Source organism: Berghia stephanieae, chromosome 3 (assembly GCF_034508935.2).
Source record: "Berghia stephanieae isolate SIO BIC M18660-M18661 chromosome 3, UCSD_Bste_1.3, whole genome shotgun sequence".
In the NCBI taxonomy this organism is placed as follows: domain Eukaryota; kingdom Metazoa; phylum Mollusca; class Gastropoda; order Nudibranchia; family Aeolidiidae; genus Berghia; species Berghia stephanieae.
The window spans coordinates 102,681,590-102,699,652 of NC_088362.1; the positions used below are offsets into that span (position 1 = coordinate 102,681,590).

Here is an 18,063-nt window from a genome sequence, read left to right on the forward strand (position 1 = left end):
TCACTAAAAACTACCAAGAAATCTAGGGGGAAAAAACGGGATTTCAACCATCTTGGCAGGATAATTTTAAGTATCAACATTGTCTACACTTTTTCGATCCTTTAAGAAGCTATTTCTGCTATTCAGTTGGTGCTAGATTGTCTGTTCTTCATTATTCAACCAAAAGAAACAAATGACAATGATATATAGCCAGAGTTCGTTTTTGTTTTGCTTTTCAAAGTAGCTAAATATTGGTGTCCTTTAGTGCCAAATGTTACATAAACAACACTTAAGCACCACCTCAAATACCATATCTTGGCTACCTGAGGCTCTAGTAGGCAAACATTCTGGGTCAAACTTTCCTTCAGCATCAAAAACTAAAAACAATATTTCATAATTTCACACATAAATATGTTTGATTTCTTTTCATTTTGAAACAGAGATAATTGACATTGCTTTTATCATTGGCTGAATAAAGCTTGGAGCCCAAAATGTTTCTCGTATATGTATATTGTTATTTCTTTTTTAATGGTTACATTCACTTTTTTAAAATTTAAATACTTATATTCCCAACCACTTTAAATATTATTGGGAGGAAAAACCTTAATTATTCATGATTTTATTTTGCCTATCGCCATCTTTCGCATTTTGCTGATGGAAATATAGATTATGTTATTATTAAGCATGTCTTATTTGAGAGTTGTAAACGAGGCTTTGCCTCAACATTTACCATAAAAATACACCAATACTAAGGTATTCTAAAAAAAACTATGAAAAGATTTCGTTTTCATCGGTTAGTCTGGGTGAAAACAAAATCTCTTTTAAGAACTGTACAAAATACCTTAATATTGGAGTATTTTTGTTGTGAATGTTACGAAAAATATATTTTCACACAACCTCAAATCTCCAATGTTGGAGTGAGACTTCAATCCACTCAAAACTGTTGTTTTTAAAACCAAATTTCTGGACACCATTTCAATTATAAAATAAAAATAAAAAATATATATAAACCTTCCATAATTGGTTTTGTTGATTTCAATTTGCAATGGAAGCAACATAGCTGACAAAACACTTTTTCCTAATTTTGTCTGGAAATCTTTGTCTTCAAATTCTCATGGATTAACTTGACCCTCAACTTGTCAAAAGTTAAACTCGAGACTTCAAAGAAGTCTGAAACAAATATCAAGTTTAAGACTTTTTGACACTGACAAACAAGGGGTCATCTTAATCAATCCATATATAGAGTAAAAATGCTCAAAGCAAAATCAGAAGAAAAAAAAGGTGTTCTGTCAGCAAACAGCAGGACATAATGACAATTTATGAATGGCAGGATGAAAGACTATATGGTGAGCTAGACACAGCAATGTCCAAGGATGAGTTGTAGTTAGGAGATGATGGGTCCATCAAGATGCCTTTACACCATCTATAACAAACTCGGGAGTAAAGAGATGAGGAATGGTGTCCTATTATGTACCTGATGTAGAAACACACACACAAAAAATGAAAAATTATTATTTTGGGAAATTGTCATTAGGCATAGACAAAAAAATGCTTTTGAAATTGATTTATTTGAGTTAATTGGTGAAAATGTCTAAAGAATAAAAGGCAAGTTAATGTTGCAGACGGCTGGTGTGTAAACATTGCAGAATACAAGGCTTGTAAAAGTTGCCGATACAAGGTGTGTAAATTTTGCAGAATACAAAGTGTGTTTGTTGTTGTTTTTAGGGGTTTTAAGGTGCTTGCAACACTTTGAGGTCATTTCAGAACCATTTTTTTTCAATGTGGTCCAAAAAAAAAAAAGTGAAAAACAAAAAATGGCCTTTGATTTCCTAAATTCTTTGGTTCTTGAGACCATGTCAGACGATGATGACCATGTTGGTAGTGATTCTGGTAATGAATCGGACATTGAAGTTAATTTTGAAATGGAAGAGGCATCGTTAGAAACCGATATTTATGAAAATAGTAATCCAGAACCAAACTCAGAGTGGTCAAACTGAGACATCCTAAACAATGTCAAACTAAAGGATTTTTCGGCATTTTCCAGCCAAACATATATGTTTCTTTGTATCAAAATGTAGATAAATTGTTCCCCTATCTACCACAATTTAAATTATGAAAATCCCACCAATAGAGATGGAACAATTATTTTTTTGGGCGACATGTGGTAAATTTTCTGGCAGAGTTATCTCCCTGTCCTTAGTTGTTGGGATTAAACTTCCAAAGATTGGGCTGTCAAGCAATGGGTTAACATGACAGATATACTCCATCGTCTTGCCCACCGGTTGGAAGCATTAATTGAGCTTTTATATAGCGCAATATCCACTAAATGTGCTCAAAGCGCTTTACAAAGGGTCCCTGGTCAACAGCACCATTTAACATGTAGTACGAGACATACCGCCTGTTGGGCGATATTACAAATTTTTGGACAAAGACAACGCTGTTAACGGCCAGGTACTCATTTTACACCTGAGTATGGTGAGAGAATGTGAGTAGAGCCTTTTCCAAGGACTCAACTATGCACCGAGCGAGGCTCGAACCCAGGACCTTCCGTTCCGAAAGTGAGTGTCATACCACTAGACCACATAGCCGGACAAGCATTACCTAGGATCATATTCTTCACAAAGAAAGAAATATATTTAGCTCACTTCAGGGTTGATTTTATGGCCAACCTGGTACATCCAGGAATATATGGCAAGGTATGGTGCCTGCTGCTCTTTATATAAAAAATTTGGGGGCTGCACTGTGGCCACATTGTGATGCATTTGAAGCGACAAGACCCAAGAATGAACTGTGAGATGACCAAGGCCTTTTATCTTGGTTTCATAAAGGAAAAAAAAGGAGAAGAAAAGAAAGAAAGAAAAAAAAAAGAGGAAGGAAAATAGAAAGGCAGAAATAAAAAAGGAAAGAAAAAGGGAAGGAAAGACAAAAAGACACAAAAAATAAAGAAAGAAAGAAAGAGTAAATAAAGAAAGAAAGAATGCCTATACATCTTCATATCCAGCATGACAGAAACAAATCTTACCGGCTCGGTGATGTTGGTGAGGTTGGTGATGAGGCCCAGATCTATGCTGAACACCACCCACCCACTCTGCTGTCGTTCGATGCGGGAGTGCCGAGGGCAAATGAGAGGTGGGTGTAGTATTCGTCACCCCAGCAGCACCGCGGACAGGAAGCTTTGGTTCTGGGTAGCGCCCCAATTCGCACATCTCACACTTTTCGAGGGCCGGGTGATTCTGGAAGGTGCAGGCACTACAGTTCCATTGTTCCCCCTCCTCTGAATCACCGGAATTGGTAACTGGCTGGGGTGGAGGCACGGGTGGAACACGGTTGAAGAGATCAGAGTTACTTGGAGGGTTGGGTTCAGTTGAACGCTGCCTCACGGGAATAGGAGGTGGGGGTCTAGGGGGTGGGCTTCGACTGGGAGATGCTGTTTGGATGAGACATGAACAACAACAAAATTTCATTTTCATTTTAGGTCTCTCATCACTCTTGACAGATGGATATTTTTTAAAACTTTTAAAAATTACAAACCCATAATAAAATATTCAGCTCTGTAAAACAAATTAAAATTCGGGAGAAGTTATCTTTTTGTCGTGGGAGAATCACGAAAGCCCCCTTGGAAAATAATCAAGACAAATATGACATAAAAGAATAACCAAACCTGTTTAATTTTAAAACCTAAATTAGCTAATACTGATAAATAATAGGGGTAATTCTGGGTAGCAATCCTATTCGCACATCCCACAATTTACAAGGCAGGTTGATATTTGGAATGTGCAGGCTCTCCAGTTCCATTGCTATTTTATTTCTAAAGCCTAAATCAGCTTAAAGTGATAATTAATACTTAAAAAAAACAATTAAAAACAACTCAGTTTTTATTTAGCGCAATATCGACTAAACATGCTTAAAGCATTTTAACATTTAATTTCAACCCATCTTAATTGATTATGTAAAACATTGAGAATACCACAATATATACCATGTAGAAGATAGGGGAAAGGACTGGGGAATAAGAAAGAAAGGCAAATAAAAAATAAACAAAAAAACATATACGTAATAAAAACTTTTTTTTTTAATCTGCAAATTAAGTATCAAAAAACTGTTTTTAAATAAAGAGCATGATTTACCTTCTATTTATATATAAACAACCACTTTAAAATGCACTGTAATTGATGTTGTTTTGTTCAATTTAGTCACATATCAATTTCTAAGCAGTTTCACCAAATTCCTCTAAGACTTTAGTCTAAAAACATTTTATCTGGAGGAGAATTATCTGTAATTTATCAAATCCCCCCCCCCCCCCCCCTTCCAACCCCAAAAAATCTGAAAAAAAGCAGTTTCCGTATTAAAATGATAGACTTGAGCAATACACAAAAAAGGTTTTTTAAGTTAAACACAGAAATTATAGACAATTATAACTTTTTTCTGTGTTTTAAACTCACATGATCTGTTGGCTTCAGAACCAGCAAAATTGCAGTCTTGCTGGCCTGTTGGCATGTTGGCATAGAAGTTTTGCTGCTCACGGGGATTAATGTCATTGAAAGGAGCTGTTGTATCAGAAAGAAATATGGAAACTTTTTTAATACAATTAATTTGATGCAAAAATTTCAGGAATAATAACACTACAACATAAATGGTCAATGATATTTCATATAAAATTACATAAAAATAACAAATAACAATGACAATAATAATAATAATAATAATAATAATAATAATAATAATAATAATAATAATAATAATAATAATAATAATAAACACTAATACTAAAATAAAAACAATACTAAAGCAGTTGCTATATGTAAAGTGAATAAAAAAGATTAAAGAGTAATATTTATTTTCAATCAAATTAAAAATTGGGTTTATGAACTTTCAATAACACTCAGAATTGTAAAGGTCCTATAAAGGCATGCCACCATTTCCTTTTTTTTTTTGTGTGCGTAATCTTTACAGTCTTATTTTCCTTTTCCATCATTTTGCCGCTGTTAATTGAATCATAATTACAATGTTTTCTCAGGGATTTTTCTTCTTTTTTCTTTTTTTGCCGATATAATCTTCCTCCTTTCTTCAGCAAGGAGTTTGTATGTTGTACAATGAATCAATTGACTGAGGATTTACAAGTCTTTATTAATCTATCGATCGAAGATGGAACAAAAAATTTGGGATATGACAGAGATGCAAAAAAAAAAAAATGTGTTGTTCACAATCACTTACTGTGGCCACTTTTGTACATTTCTATTTCATTTACAAAAAACTGTATATCTGTTTGAAGTTCTCGGTTCTTTTGACACAGGTTGGCAATCTCAGTTGGCTATAATAAAAGAAAAGGAAAAATTAAATATTTCAAAAAGATAAATGTAACAAAAAACTAGAAACGAAATGTGTTTGTTTTTGTTTGTGAGAGAGAGAGAGAGAGAGAGAGAGAGAGAGAGAGAGAGAGAGAGAGAGAGAGAAAGAGAGAGAAAGAGAGAGATATTTGTTTGTTTGTTGCTTTAGGTCTCTTCCAACACAATTGAGGTTATATGAGAGACCGCTGAAACAAAAAAACAAGCAATCTAACAAAAATAGTACAAATGTAAATCAAAATCATAACCTAAAGATATAAGCTAAATTATAAATAACCAAGAACAAACAGGCAGAAGATTTACAGAAAAAAAAATATCCCTGTCAAAAATAAAATCACAAACCAAAGAAGCAGGATAGGCTAGTAAAGAGAAGAAGAAACGACATCACTATCGGATCGTACACCCATGCGAACATCATAGGTATATGATTCAAGGGTGATGCTCCCATCCAACCACCCGCAAAGAGAAAGAGAGAGAGAGAGAGAGAGAGAGAGAGAGAGAGAGAGAGAGAGAGAGAGAGAGAGAGAGAGAGAGAGAGGAAGAGGAGAAGGAGAGAGCAAAAGAGAAAAAGGGAGAAGGGCCTGAGGAGAAAAGGTGTTGACAAAACCAATTTTATTCAAATCAACAAAATGTAAAACATACAATAAACAAAATAAAAAAGATGGTTACATCATGGATTTAAAATAAATTTTGAGGATTACACGTGTCAAAAATATCAAACAATAAAACCTGTTGAATTATGACATTTCAAACTCAAACTGGAAGCAATGAGATTTGATAGCTAGCTAAAATTACAGATAAATTCAAATCATCAATAAAGCACACAATAAGAAAAAGTACATCCAAATACAAAATCCCAAAGGGGAAAAAATTTGACAAATAACTACAGCATCCTCTAACGATTTAATTTCCTAAATTGAAAGCAGGTATTGGAATGTATAAAAGAAACAAAAAAAATTCTTTTGAAACTGTCCACCATTATTCTCCAACATTCTCTTTTATATATCTTTCTAAAAAAAAGTCTCCTTTGATGACAATTTCCATGATTTTTTGCTTTAAAAGGAAAATTTAAAAAATAAACAAAACAAAAAAAACAAAAAAACTTACTGATGGAAAACTTTGATGCTTGTTATCTGCCGCACCTCTCTCCAAAGTGCCAACTTCAGACCGCAACGCCATTAATTGCAAACGATAATTTTCTGTGTTCTCCTTCAGCTTTTGCAAACAATTTCGCTGGTGTTGAAGTAATGCTGAAACCATACATAAGCCCAGATTAACAACTTTAATTAAAACAATAAATAAAATGTATGATAGAGCACACTATAAATTGAGCATACAATATGAATTAAAGCATTAAAATTATCATAACATAAAAAGAAGGAAAAAAACAAACAAACAGGTGACATGTTAGTTATAAAACTTCACCAATAAAATGCCCCATACTATAACATTGAAAAAGGACAACCCTCAAGCAGTCCGGGATTGACTAAGTAAATATGTAAAGTGTAAATGTTTGTATTGATTGACCATTCAAAAATTTAGCAGGAATATGATCTGAAAAGGTGTGTATGGCTATGACACATTACCAAACAGAGAGTGACAAGCTCAAAATGAAAGCTGAATTATTCAACAAAAATTTATTGAATTTTGCTACCTAGCTTAGTCGGGCACTGGTGCCCTCTAAGAACTGGTTCCAAGCTCCCGAAGTTGAGAACCAGGGATCAGTTCAGAGGAGGATTGTTGACGATTCTGGCTTCTTACCATCTTTCTTCAGTTACTGTTTCTTTGCCTGTTCACCTCTCTCACATACTCACTCCTAACCACTCAACCCACTTTCTATATATGAACTTTATGCCATGCACAACACTCTCCCCATCACTTGCTACCGGCGTGTGAAGGGTGGATACCATTTCTTCTCTCTCACACACACACACACATCCCCAGCAAATTCCAAGTCCTCGAGAAGGTCCAATAGCAAACAATTAATGGCTTAATTTGTGGAATTTACCATACTATTTGGTCCATTCTAAATCACTTAGAAATGATAAAAATACCACAGCATAATAAAACACTATAAAAATGGTTTTAAAAATAATCATATCACTACCAACAATAATTCCATTCATTAATTTTTTTTCTCTTTTTTAAATCAAAAAGGATACGAAAGGACAACATGTTATAACCAGGAGAGAGAAATCCTAAACAAAAACAGGACAGTCATCAAAAGAACTAACAATGAAATGTATATGCTTACCTCTAATGTAATCTGTTTCTTCGTGTATACTTCCGGATCTGCCCCTGTCCAGTAGATCTCCTCTCAATGATGAGTCTGAACCAAGACTGCTCTGACTAGATACTCTGGAGCCCATACTGGAAAAGTGATTAGGCCTCATTGAATCTACATCCTGATGATCACTACTCTCCGAACTGTTTGTTCTATTACTGAGACGGGGGTGGGATAAACCTGGGTTGGGGCTTCTCGGCAAAGCAGAATGCTGTTGAGCCACCCCAGATATATTAAGAGATAAGGGATAATGGTGACTATAATGCCGAGGAGGGGGCTGTTGCACGGGGTAGGCCATTGCACCTGTCGGATGAGGGGGATTGTAATGGGGGTAAGGGGAGGAGGGGTTGTATCCAGTAGCGTTTAAGTTCAAGTTTGATGGAGGGCTGTGGTAGCCTTGCTGATGGGGGTGGTGATTTTGGTTTGGCTGTTGACTGAAATGAGAATTGCTAGGGTAGCTTTGTTCTTGAGTTGATGTTGATGGCAGGATGTTATAAGGGGCGGGAGTGAAATCCGACACAATCTGTGAACCATAATTCATTGTACTCGGGTGTGGTGGCATATAGTTATAATTTGTATATCCTACCTCGTTATATCTACGCGATGGAAGGCCATAGTCTACGGTGAAATCTTTAAATACAGGACGCGATTCGGAGATGCCTGGGGATGACACTTGTACCGGTGTGGAAAGAGGACGTCCGTCTTCCCAAACAAACGCTCCTGGGCTAGGGTGATATTCAGCATTTATGTTTGGGGAGGAAAAATGGAAAGGATTTGTCAGCTGTCGACCCAAGTCGCTGCCAAGTGCCTCTCCAGACAATCTACGATCAACAGTTGGTTGAGCACTATGAGTAGAAGTTGCAACAACTATACTAGAAGAATGAATTGATGGAGAACCCGTGGCCTCAGTTCGAAACTCACTTCGAAAATGCTGACTGACATTTGGGGTTGACCCGTAGCGTTGAATAGTCGGATTGTTTGTTTGAACAGTGCATGTGCCACCAGTATCACCAAATTGCATACGAAAATGCCGAGAGTTTGATAGAGACACAGCAGGGGACACAGAACCCCCAGATAACGACCCAGGAGGATTGTTGATAACTTTGACTGGCCTTCTTATCTGCCCTGGGCTATTAGATGAAGACAAGAAAGATCTGTTTGCATTATCTGCAGAAGGACTGGCATTTGGTCTTGTTTGGTTGCTTGGTGTTGAATTGTCATGATTAAAAGTTTTACAAGTAATGTGGGGTATATTAGTAGGACTTTGTATCCCTTGAAAAAATGGTGCAAAATCAGGAGGTGCTGTGTGGCCTGAAGTTGGAGGGTTTTGAGCTCCACTAGACATTGATGAAAATTGGGCACTCGGACCAGAATAAGATATAGACTTGGTGATAGTTGGTCCTTTTGCCAGTTCCTGAGTCAGAGGAATATTAATTACTGATTTTTCAAAAGTACTAATATGACGCTCTGGAACAACAGGCTTGACAGCTGATGATGTGGGTTCATGTGAAACAGGAAGTTCTTGAATTCTTGTTGACACAACTTTGGCACCATCGTTATTGACATGAGAACCTTTTTCATTCCCTCCACCCAATTGTTTCATCTCATTGACTGGGTATTTAACTTGCTCAACATCTAAAATCTGCTTACATCTTTCATGATCTCTTTTGCACTGTAAAAAAAAAATTAAGCAAAAATGCTGTTGGTCACTATAAAAAAAAAAAAATACAATAGAAAATGAATTGAGTAGAAAAGTGCCAGAAGACAATACAGTGGTGGATGGCGTCCACTGCATAGCATTCCTCTCCGGCCAGGCGGAGTTGGCATATCAGAAAGGTTGTGGGTTCGAGCCCCCATCACCATGAAATTTTTATTCTCTCTTGTCTTCTGGCACTTTTCTACTCACTTCATTTTCTGTTATTATTATCAACATAAAAGTGCCTGCTCCACTCACTTGTCTGAAAAAAAAAAAAAACCAACATAATAATAATAAGAAGAAGAAAATAATAATAAAATAATCATAATAATAATAATAATAATAATAATAATAATAATAATAATAATAATAATAATAATAATAATAATAATATTAAATAACAATAATAATAATATTAATCATATTATTATTATATATTTGGCAAATTGAATTTTTAATAACACGCTCCAAAACCACTGGACAAATCCTCACCAAATTTTGCATGATGTTAACAATTGACATGAAGATGATTTGCATGCACTATGAGATAGATTCGACTTCGTCATGATTTTATTGACAAATCAAATTTGTTTTGTCAAATCTCATCTAAAACAGATGCCATAATTTTTAGCATGTGGGTTGTTAGTCAATCTTTCGGTTTATGAGTCCGACAATGAGGTGGGAGTACTTGCAGGGAATCAATATTAGGTAGTGATTACCTTCATTATTTTGAATACAATTTCTTAAAATCCAAAGGATTCTACCATAAAAGTGAAATATATATGATATTAGATAAAGAAAATATTTCTCCATGCCCAAATAAAAAGCTCCATGGAGTTTTCCTATGAAGTCGAAAAATATGTTGTCTATTAAGACAATAAAATTTTTTATTCCACTTGAATCATAAATTTTGAGTTGATCAACTTATCATCACATTTATTATCCCTCAACGGACAGGGGGCTTTGAGCACACTACAAAGGGTTTGTATAAACTACTACAAACACGCAAGCATACACTCAAACATCCATCCAACCATCCATACATAGACACAAATACACAATCACACATACATGCATACACACACACACACACAAAAGATACATACAATTTAAGCGATTAGTCTACAGCGAAGGCTAATTTGTAAATTATGTCTTCAATATTTTCTTGAAATTAAAATTATCCAATGAATGTGGGGCTTTAACATCTTCAGGTAGACTGTTCCACAGTCTCTGACCAAAAATCTGGAAACTATGCTCGCCAGCCTTTATTATTCTGCATTGTGACATGGACAGCTGGACAATGTTCCTTATAAGGCTTATCACTGTTTTAATATTTGTATTTTAATAATAATATAATTTGAACTTGAAGAAGAAAAAAAATGTTTAACCAGGCATCTCAAAATCATAATACAAATTGCTTACCGTATCAATCACTTTCAGCACCACTCTTAGTGGTACATTTGGGTATGAATTCCTCAGAGAGGACATCAAAGAATAGTCAGAACCCCCATCTGCCATCTTGGGAGTCGAATCACAGGGACCAAAAGAACGAGAGAGGTATCACTGTTGGGAATAAAAAAATGTCTCATGAAAATTTCACTTTAATGTATAGTTATTGATAAAATGAAGAAATATTATTGAAGCATGCATTTTTTTTTTTTTTTTTGGTTTTCTGCAGTGTAAATAATGTTTCATGCATAAAACCTCAGACTCCAACATTCATTCTATAAGAGACTCAATTTATTGAAGTTTGGGAGAACAAGATTTCAAAGTTGACGGTATGACTATTGTAAAGTACAGTATTGTATTGTTAATCATTATGAGGCTTCAGTGGCTGATCCAAGCAATTTAAGCATGGTTAGTATCTTGTTGGGAGAAAATGATTGTAAAACTACTAAGATGAGAAAATAAAGATGCCCATTAGGCGTCCTATGCTGTAAAAGATGAAAATGATTCAAGGTTACCAGCTGGGTGAATAAATAAAAGCATATTGACGCCCACTGAGCAAGAAAAATGTGAAATTAGATGTGAAAACAAAAATTTGTTGTAACTTGTTTTAACAGAGAGCAAATTCCATCACCATCTTTTTTTTCTTTCTTAAAAGCATTGAGTATTCAGAGACCTGAGACTGCTCTATGATTTCTGTAATATCAGAAATAGTATAAACAATAACTTTTGAAGTAATTCGGTAATGGAGTGGGATACATTATGAGTTCCCAAAGCCTGATTGCAGTCACCTTAAGGTAGAAAAAAGAGAGGTGCTCTCTCCCTTGTCATTGAAAAAAAAAAGTATGCCTTAAGCATTGGACTCGGGTACAATAAGTTTTCAAAAGTGATAGAAATGAAAATGTTACCAAAATCCAACTGATGAATAGCATGTAAACTATGAAAAATATTGTATGCGATTCCTCAACTTTGTCCTTGAAAAATGTGGCCATTATTCATAAAACAGATTAAAAGACTAAGACTAAGAGTAAGAGGTAAAAAAAAAAAAAATTCTGGTTCTATAGATCACTGAACACTTTATATTGGAAATAATCATTTACAACAAGGAGAAAAAAAAAATCTCTCACAAAAAGAAAAATTCTTTTGCCTCCCTCTCGATAAAAGACTTCAAGCAGAGAAAAAATAATGAAACTCAAATGCATATCAGATCATGGCAGAAAGTCAGAAAGCCATGCAGCAAGGAAATATTAAAATAGCATAAAATAAGATTGACAAAGTTATATAGAACCAGCCGTTCAAAGGAATAATAAATTTCCAAAGAATCTCCAAAAGAATCGCCAAAAGTGATAAACAAACATAAAATGAAAGCAAGAAAACAAAAATATGTCAAAAGCGTATTTTCGTTTTATGATATAGGTTATTTATAGTTCGGCTAAAATAATAATAATAATAATAATAATATTAATAATAATAATAATAATAATAATAATAATAATAATAATAATAATAATAAAATAATAATAATAATAATAATAATAATAATAATAATATAAAAATATTAATATGATGATGATGATGATGATGATGATGAGGAAGAGGAGGATGATGATGATGATGATAATAATAATAATAATTCATGTTGTATTTAAAAACATCCATAAAATTGACTTTTTGATAATAACAATAATAATAATAATAATAATAATAATAATAATAATAATAATAATAATAATAATAATAATAATAATAATAATAATAATAATAATAATAAATAATAATAATAATAATAATAATAATAATAATAATAATAATAATAATAAAAATATTAATATGATGATGATGATGATGATGATGATGATGATGATGATGATGAGGAAGAGGAGGATGATGATGATAATAATAATTCATGTTGTACGAGGGCTCTTTCATAATTAACCGAAAAATGCCTGTAAAATCCGCGTTTTTTATGCTATCAACAAAATTCTTGCACGTGTTCATACCTTGACTCGTAATTCATTTCTCTACGTAACAGCCAAGTCTGTCGACACACTTCTGACAACGCCGCACCATGGAATAGATACCTTCTCGGAAGAAATTTCCGTCAAGGTTTTGTAGCCATTTCCGCACATGGTCAGCAACCTCTTCATCGACATCAAAGCGCTTTCCTGCCAGCTCACGTTTCAGTGGCCCAAAGAGGTGATAATCAGATGGTGCGAGGTCTGGACTGTGTGGTGGGTGTGGCAAAATCTCCCATCCATATTTCTCTAGCCAACCTTGCGTCACTCGTGCTGTGTGGGGTGTAGCGTTGTCGTGTTGCAAAATGACCCCGTTGGTCAACTGCCCTGGGCGCTTTCTGCGAATGGCCTCCCTAAGCTTGTCAAGAGTTTGGCAGTACCTTGCAGCATTGATTGTTTCTCCAGGTTGTAAGGTTTCGAACAGAATAACACCACGACTGTCCCAGAAAACAGTTCCCATTATTTTGTTTGCTGACCGCATGACTTTGAATTTCTTCGCGACAGGTGAGGATGGATGTTTCCATGTCATCGAATCTTGCTTTGTTTCTGGGGTGCAATGGTGCAACCAAGTCTCATCACCGGTGACTATGCTGTCAAGAAAAGTCACATCGTACCCTAGAAAGTCTCCGCCGGCGTTGGCAGTATGCCCGTGAACCCTGCGTGAGCTCTTGCTTCTTCTCAAAAGTTCCCTGCAGATGTCCAATCTTTGTTCTTTATGATTGTCTGTCAATTGCTTAGGAACCCATCTTGCGCTGACTTTTCTGTAGCCAAGTTCATCAAATACAATTCTATGGGCAGAAGTTTCCGAAATTTCAAGACTGCTTGCGATTTCATGAAGTTTCAACCTCCTGTCTTGACGAATAAGCTCATCAACTCGCTTCACATTGTCTTCTGACGTCGCAGTTATCGAACGCCCTCTCCCTTCCCTGTCTGTCAAGTCGGAATGGCCGGCTTCAAACAAATTACACCAGTGATAGACTTGTGTACGGCTTATAACATGCTCACCATATACACTCTGAAGTTCTTTATGAATTTCGGTAGGATTCAGACTTTTGGCGTTCAAAAAACGTATGACAGCTCTGATTTCCTCCTTTGACCAAGTTTCAAGGTGGGCCGCCATCTTTAAAATCGTCTAGAAATTCATTGTGCAAAATGATGCACTTCATAATTTCTGGGAATATCCGTAAGGAAATAAGGAATATCATGTCGTTTACAGAAATAAAAAATCTCCACTGGTTGCTGAGCAATGGGCATTTTTCGGTTATTTCTGAAAGAGCCCTCGTATTTAAAAACATCCATAAAATTGACTTTTTGATAATAACAATAATAATAATAATAATAATAATAATAATAATAATAATAATAATAATAATAATAATAATAATAATAACAGCTGTGTACATAAAAACATCCATAAAATTATTGATCATATATTACAGAATGACTTTTTGAAAAAAAAAAAAAAACATTTGCGTAAGCACTAACATCACTTTCAGGTAATGCCAGCTTCACGAAAAGGAAACACGATAGACAATTTGACAATCAGATATGAAATTAAAGAGTAGAGTTGACGTTGACCTGACTTTGACCCACTGCTACACTCTAAACAAAATTAATTATAGACGTGCCTTATGCCTTAAATCTTTAAATAACAACTTAACTTTACCTAGGGGTCAAGTCCGTATAAAATTTCAATGACATTAGAAAAAAAAAAGTAGACTTTTCCTAATGGAATTATTGGCGAAAAAAAGTGTCCTACAAAATTAAAATGTCAATGAAAATTGAAAATAATCTGGCGCAGGCGTTAACCAGCTGAGAAAATCAGTTCACAGCTTTTTTGAGAGAATGCGTACCTCTCTAGATTAAGATAAAATAATAATAATAATAATAATAATAATAATAATAATAATAATAATAATAATAATAATAATAATAATAACTAATCTAACATACTACTAATCTGATGATGATAATAATAATAATAATAATAATAATAATAATAATAATAATAATAATAATAATAATAATCAAATTAGTATGTTAGATTAGTTATTACTATTATTATTATTATTATTAGTGTTAGTGATTATTAAGTAGTAGAAGAGTATTAGTACGGGAGACCTTCCATAAGCTACTACATCCCAAGTATTCTTGTTCTAGTAGGGAATTTGGGAGGGGGAAAACTTTTTTTTAAGTCTCCCCCCCCCCCCCCCAACCCCCAACTAGAAGTTCTAGTGTAGTGGGTTTGGGAGGGGGGAGACTTTAAAAAAAAAAAAAAGTTTCCCCCCTCCCAAACCCACTACTAGAACAAGAATACTTGGGATGTAGTAGCTTATGGAAGGTCTCCCATTAGTACTAGTTTAGTAGTAGTATTACTATTTACTATTAGTTAGTAATTAGATAGTATTATTAGTATTAGATAGTCGTAGTATTCTATTACTATTATTAGAATTATTAGTTATTAGTATTAAATTAATAAGTATTAATTAGAGTTAGTAGAGACTAGAGAGGCTGATAAAAAATGAATGCAAAAGTTAAAATATGAAAGACTTCACACGGAATGGATATTTTATGTAAAAAGTTTGGCACTACCGCAAACTCGGGGACCCAAATAATTTTGGGGGTTTGGGAGGGGGGAAACTTTTTTTAAAAAAGTCTATCTCGATAGTAGGGGGTTTGGGAGAGACTTTATAAAAAAAAAAAAAAGAAAAAGTTTCACCCCTCTCAAACTCAAACCCTCAACAATTTAAAAAAAAAAAAGTTTCCCCCCTCCCAAAACCCCAAAACTATTTGGGTCCCCGAGTTTGCGGTAGAAGTTTACTTTCAAAATAGTGGATTAATTATGGAATAAGAAAACTTCCAAAATGCCCTCAAAATCAAAATCCTACCTCCCCCTCCTCCCCCCACCCCACCAACAATCGAAATTCAAAACAAATCAAATCGTATCGTCACCATTGGTTAGCTAAAGTTCGTTAGTATCTCGGTATATGAAATGATCACGAATGTGTAGACTTGAATCAAAGCATACTGCAAGGTTAATTTGCACTCGGCAGCTCACCTCCTTCACTTACAATATTTATTTGTAAATACGATTGCCAAACCCACTTGGGTTTCTTGTTGAGAAGACTCGGCAACAGAGAATAACAGTTCAGTAAGTCAAGTCCACGTCCTAGTTAACCAAATAATTTTTAAATAAATGATGATATTAACGATACATTGCTACGCTAGGCTTCGGTCGTATTTTCCGCATTTGCATCCATCTAAATCACAACACTGCAACGTCCAACTTTATGTCCAACATAAAGTTTACATTGTACATGGTATTTACTTTTATCGATCCCAAAACATCTTCACACCAAAATGGCGATCTTTTAGAACATGCGCAGTGACACTCTTCCTCTTTACCCATTCTCCAATCTTTTGATTCGAAGAACATAATGTTTGGAAAGTGCCGTTTGATAATCCCAACGACTTTATTTATTTATTTATTTATTTATTTATTTATTTATATATTTATTTATTTGATCGTGGTTTAATAAACTAGGAATTGAAATATACAATTTCTTTACAAGCTTAAATCAATAAGAATAAGATAAGTTTAATGCACAGAAAGGTGTATCAACAAACAAAAATAGAATACAGAATAGATCTTTAAATGATTTTAACAACGTGCACGTATTTGCGGGTGTGGTAAACGGGCAAAGTTATGGGCCTGTTGTAATATTGTTATAATGGACAATATTTAATGGTGGTTTTGAGAGTATTTTCATGACAACAATAAGCCCATAACTATTTGGGTTATCAGACCTGCAAATATATACGCATTGATTTAATACCTATACTATGGCTTGAAATGAATAAGAAAGTTAGGAAGACTAAACAATGACATTGAGACAATCATCTATCGTAAGTCAAGTCCTGAAACGTGCACGGTGATGTCAATCACCATCAAGAATAACACTGTGTGCTATGATTTTGAAAAAAAAAAAACTGAAGCAAATGAAAATTATAGCATACAGAAGAGTTTACATAAATTATACCCGACAGTGGGACATCATAATATTGGTCGAATTGTGAGAAAAAAAAGCTATCAAACCAACTTCACCAATGCTCTCAAAAGACAAAGACATAAGCGTGTACCTACCCGACTCATCGGGTCAATATTGGAGTATGGTTGTGCTGCTTAAGACCCATACCTACAGGATAAAGGGCATAAATGCCATTGATTTTATCAAGATCAGGCGCGGGTGGTTTTTAAGATGGTGCCTCAATCGACAATAAAATTTGACCGAGGGAGGAGGCCGATAAAAATACATACGGTTGTATGTATTACACATCACGCGCACTTTGCGTAATAATAATAATAATAATAATAATAATAATAATAATAATAATAATAATAATAATAATAATAATAATAATAATAATAATAATAATAATAATAATAATAATAATAATAAAGTTTATTTATATTGCGCCCAATCCTCTATAGATAGTTCGAAGATGACGTCACTCATGTCTTTGTTATTGCTTTTTGCCATCCGCGTTTATGAGTAATGCTCACTGAACTGTATTAACCCGACTATAAACGTTCATGGATACCCACAGTTTTGTGTGTTGGTCCGTTATACTTCCGGATGGCAATGTTATGAGCTTCTTCGCCAAGCGCATACTATCTATACAATAGAGCTCTAACTAGAAGCATAAGAACATCAATCCATTCAAACTTTTCTCTCTCTCTCTCTCTCTCTCTCTCTCTCTCTCTCTCTCTCTCTCTCTCTCTCTCTCTCTCTCTCTCTCTCTCTCTCTCTCTCTCTCTTCTCTCTCTCCCTCTCTCTCTCTCTCTCTCTCTCTCTCTCTCTCACACACACACACACACACACACTGTCTCTCTGTCTCTTTCTCTCTATGTATATATATATATATATATATATATATATATATATATATATATATATATATATATATATATATATATATATAATATCCATCGTGTGGATATCTTCTATTACACTTGACTCTTGTTGCACAAAAGTTAGATGATTTACATTTCATAATTTTTTTATTTGCTATTGATATGACTCTTGTTAAATTCGTGAAAACTGACGATGAAACGAGATCAAAGGAAATGTAATTGTAATACATTTTTTTTTTATTTTGACCTTCAAAACCCGTCAACGTTAATTTCAGACAAATATCTCGCGACGTTCGATGCACCAGCGTGATTTGAATAATCAGTGTTACAGCAATACCTTTGCCACCTATTTGCATAGGATAAAAAGCGCCGTTCACCCTACA

General features: G+C 34.4%; 1 protein-coding gene across 1 annotated transcript; it reads right to left on the minus strand.

Annotated features, from left to right (window-relative positions):
* Positions 1 to 496: 496 nt before the first annotated feature.
* LOC144969006 (uncharacterized) lies at positions 497 to 16,145 on the minus strand. The gene is made up of 8 exons (XM_078907946.1): positions 15,837 to 16,145; positions 10,727 to 10,867; positions 7,579 to 9,280; positions 6,432 to 6,574; positions 5,194 to 5,290; positions 4,422 to 4,526; positions 3,002 to 3,406; positions 497 to 1,453 (listed from the first exon to the last, which is right to left on the minus strand). Exons 2-8 carry the CDS (start codon positions 10,820 to 10,822, stop codon positions 1,446 to 1,448), a joined length of 2,556 nt encoding a protein of 851 aa, XP_078764072.1. The 5' UTR covers positions 10,823 to 10,867; positions 15,837 to 16,145; the 3' UTR covers positions 497 to 1,445.
* Positions 16,146 to 18,063: the final 1,918 nt, after the last annotated feature.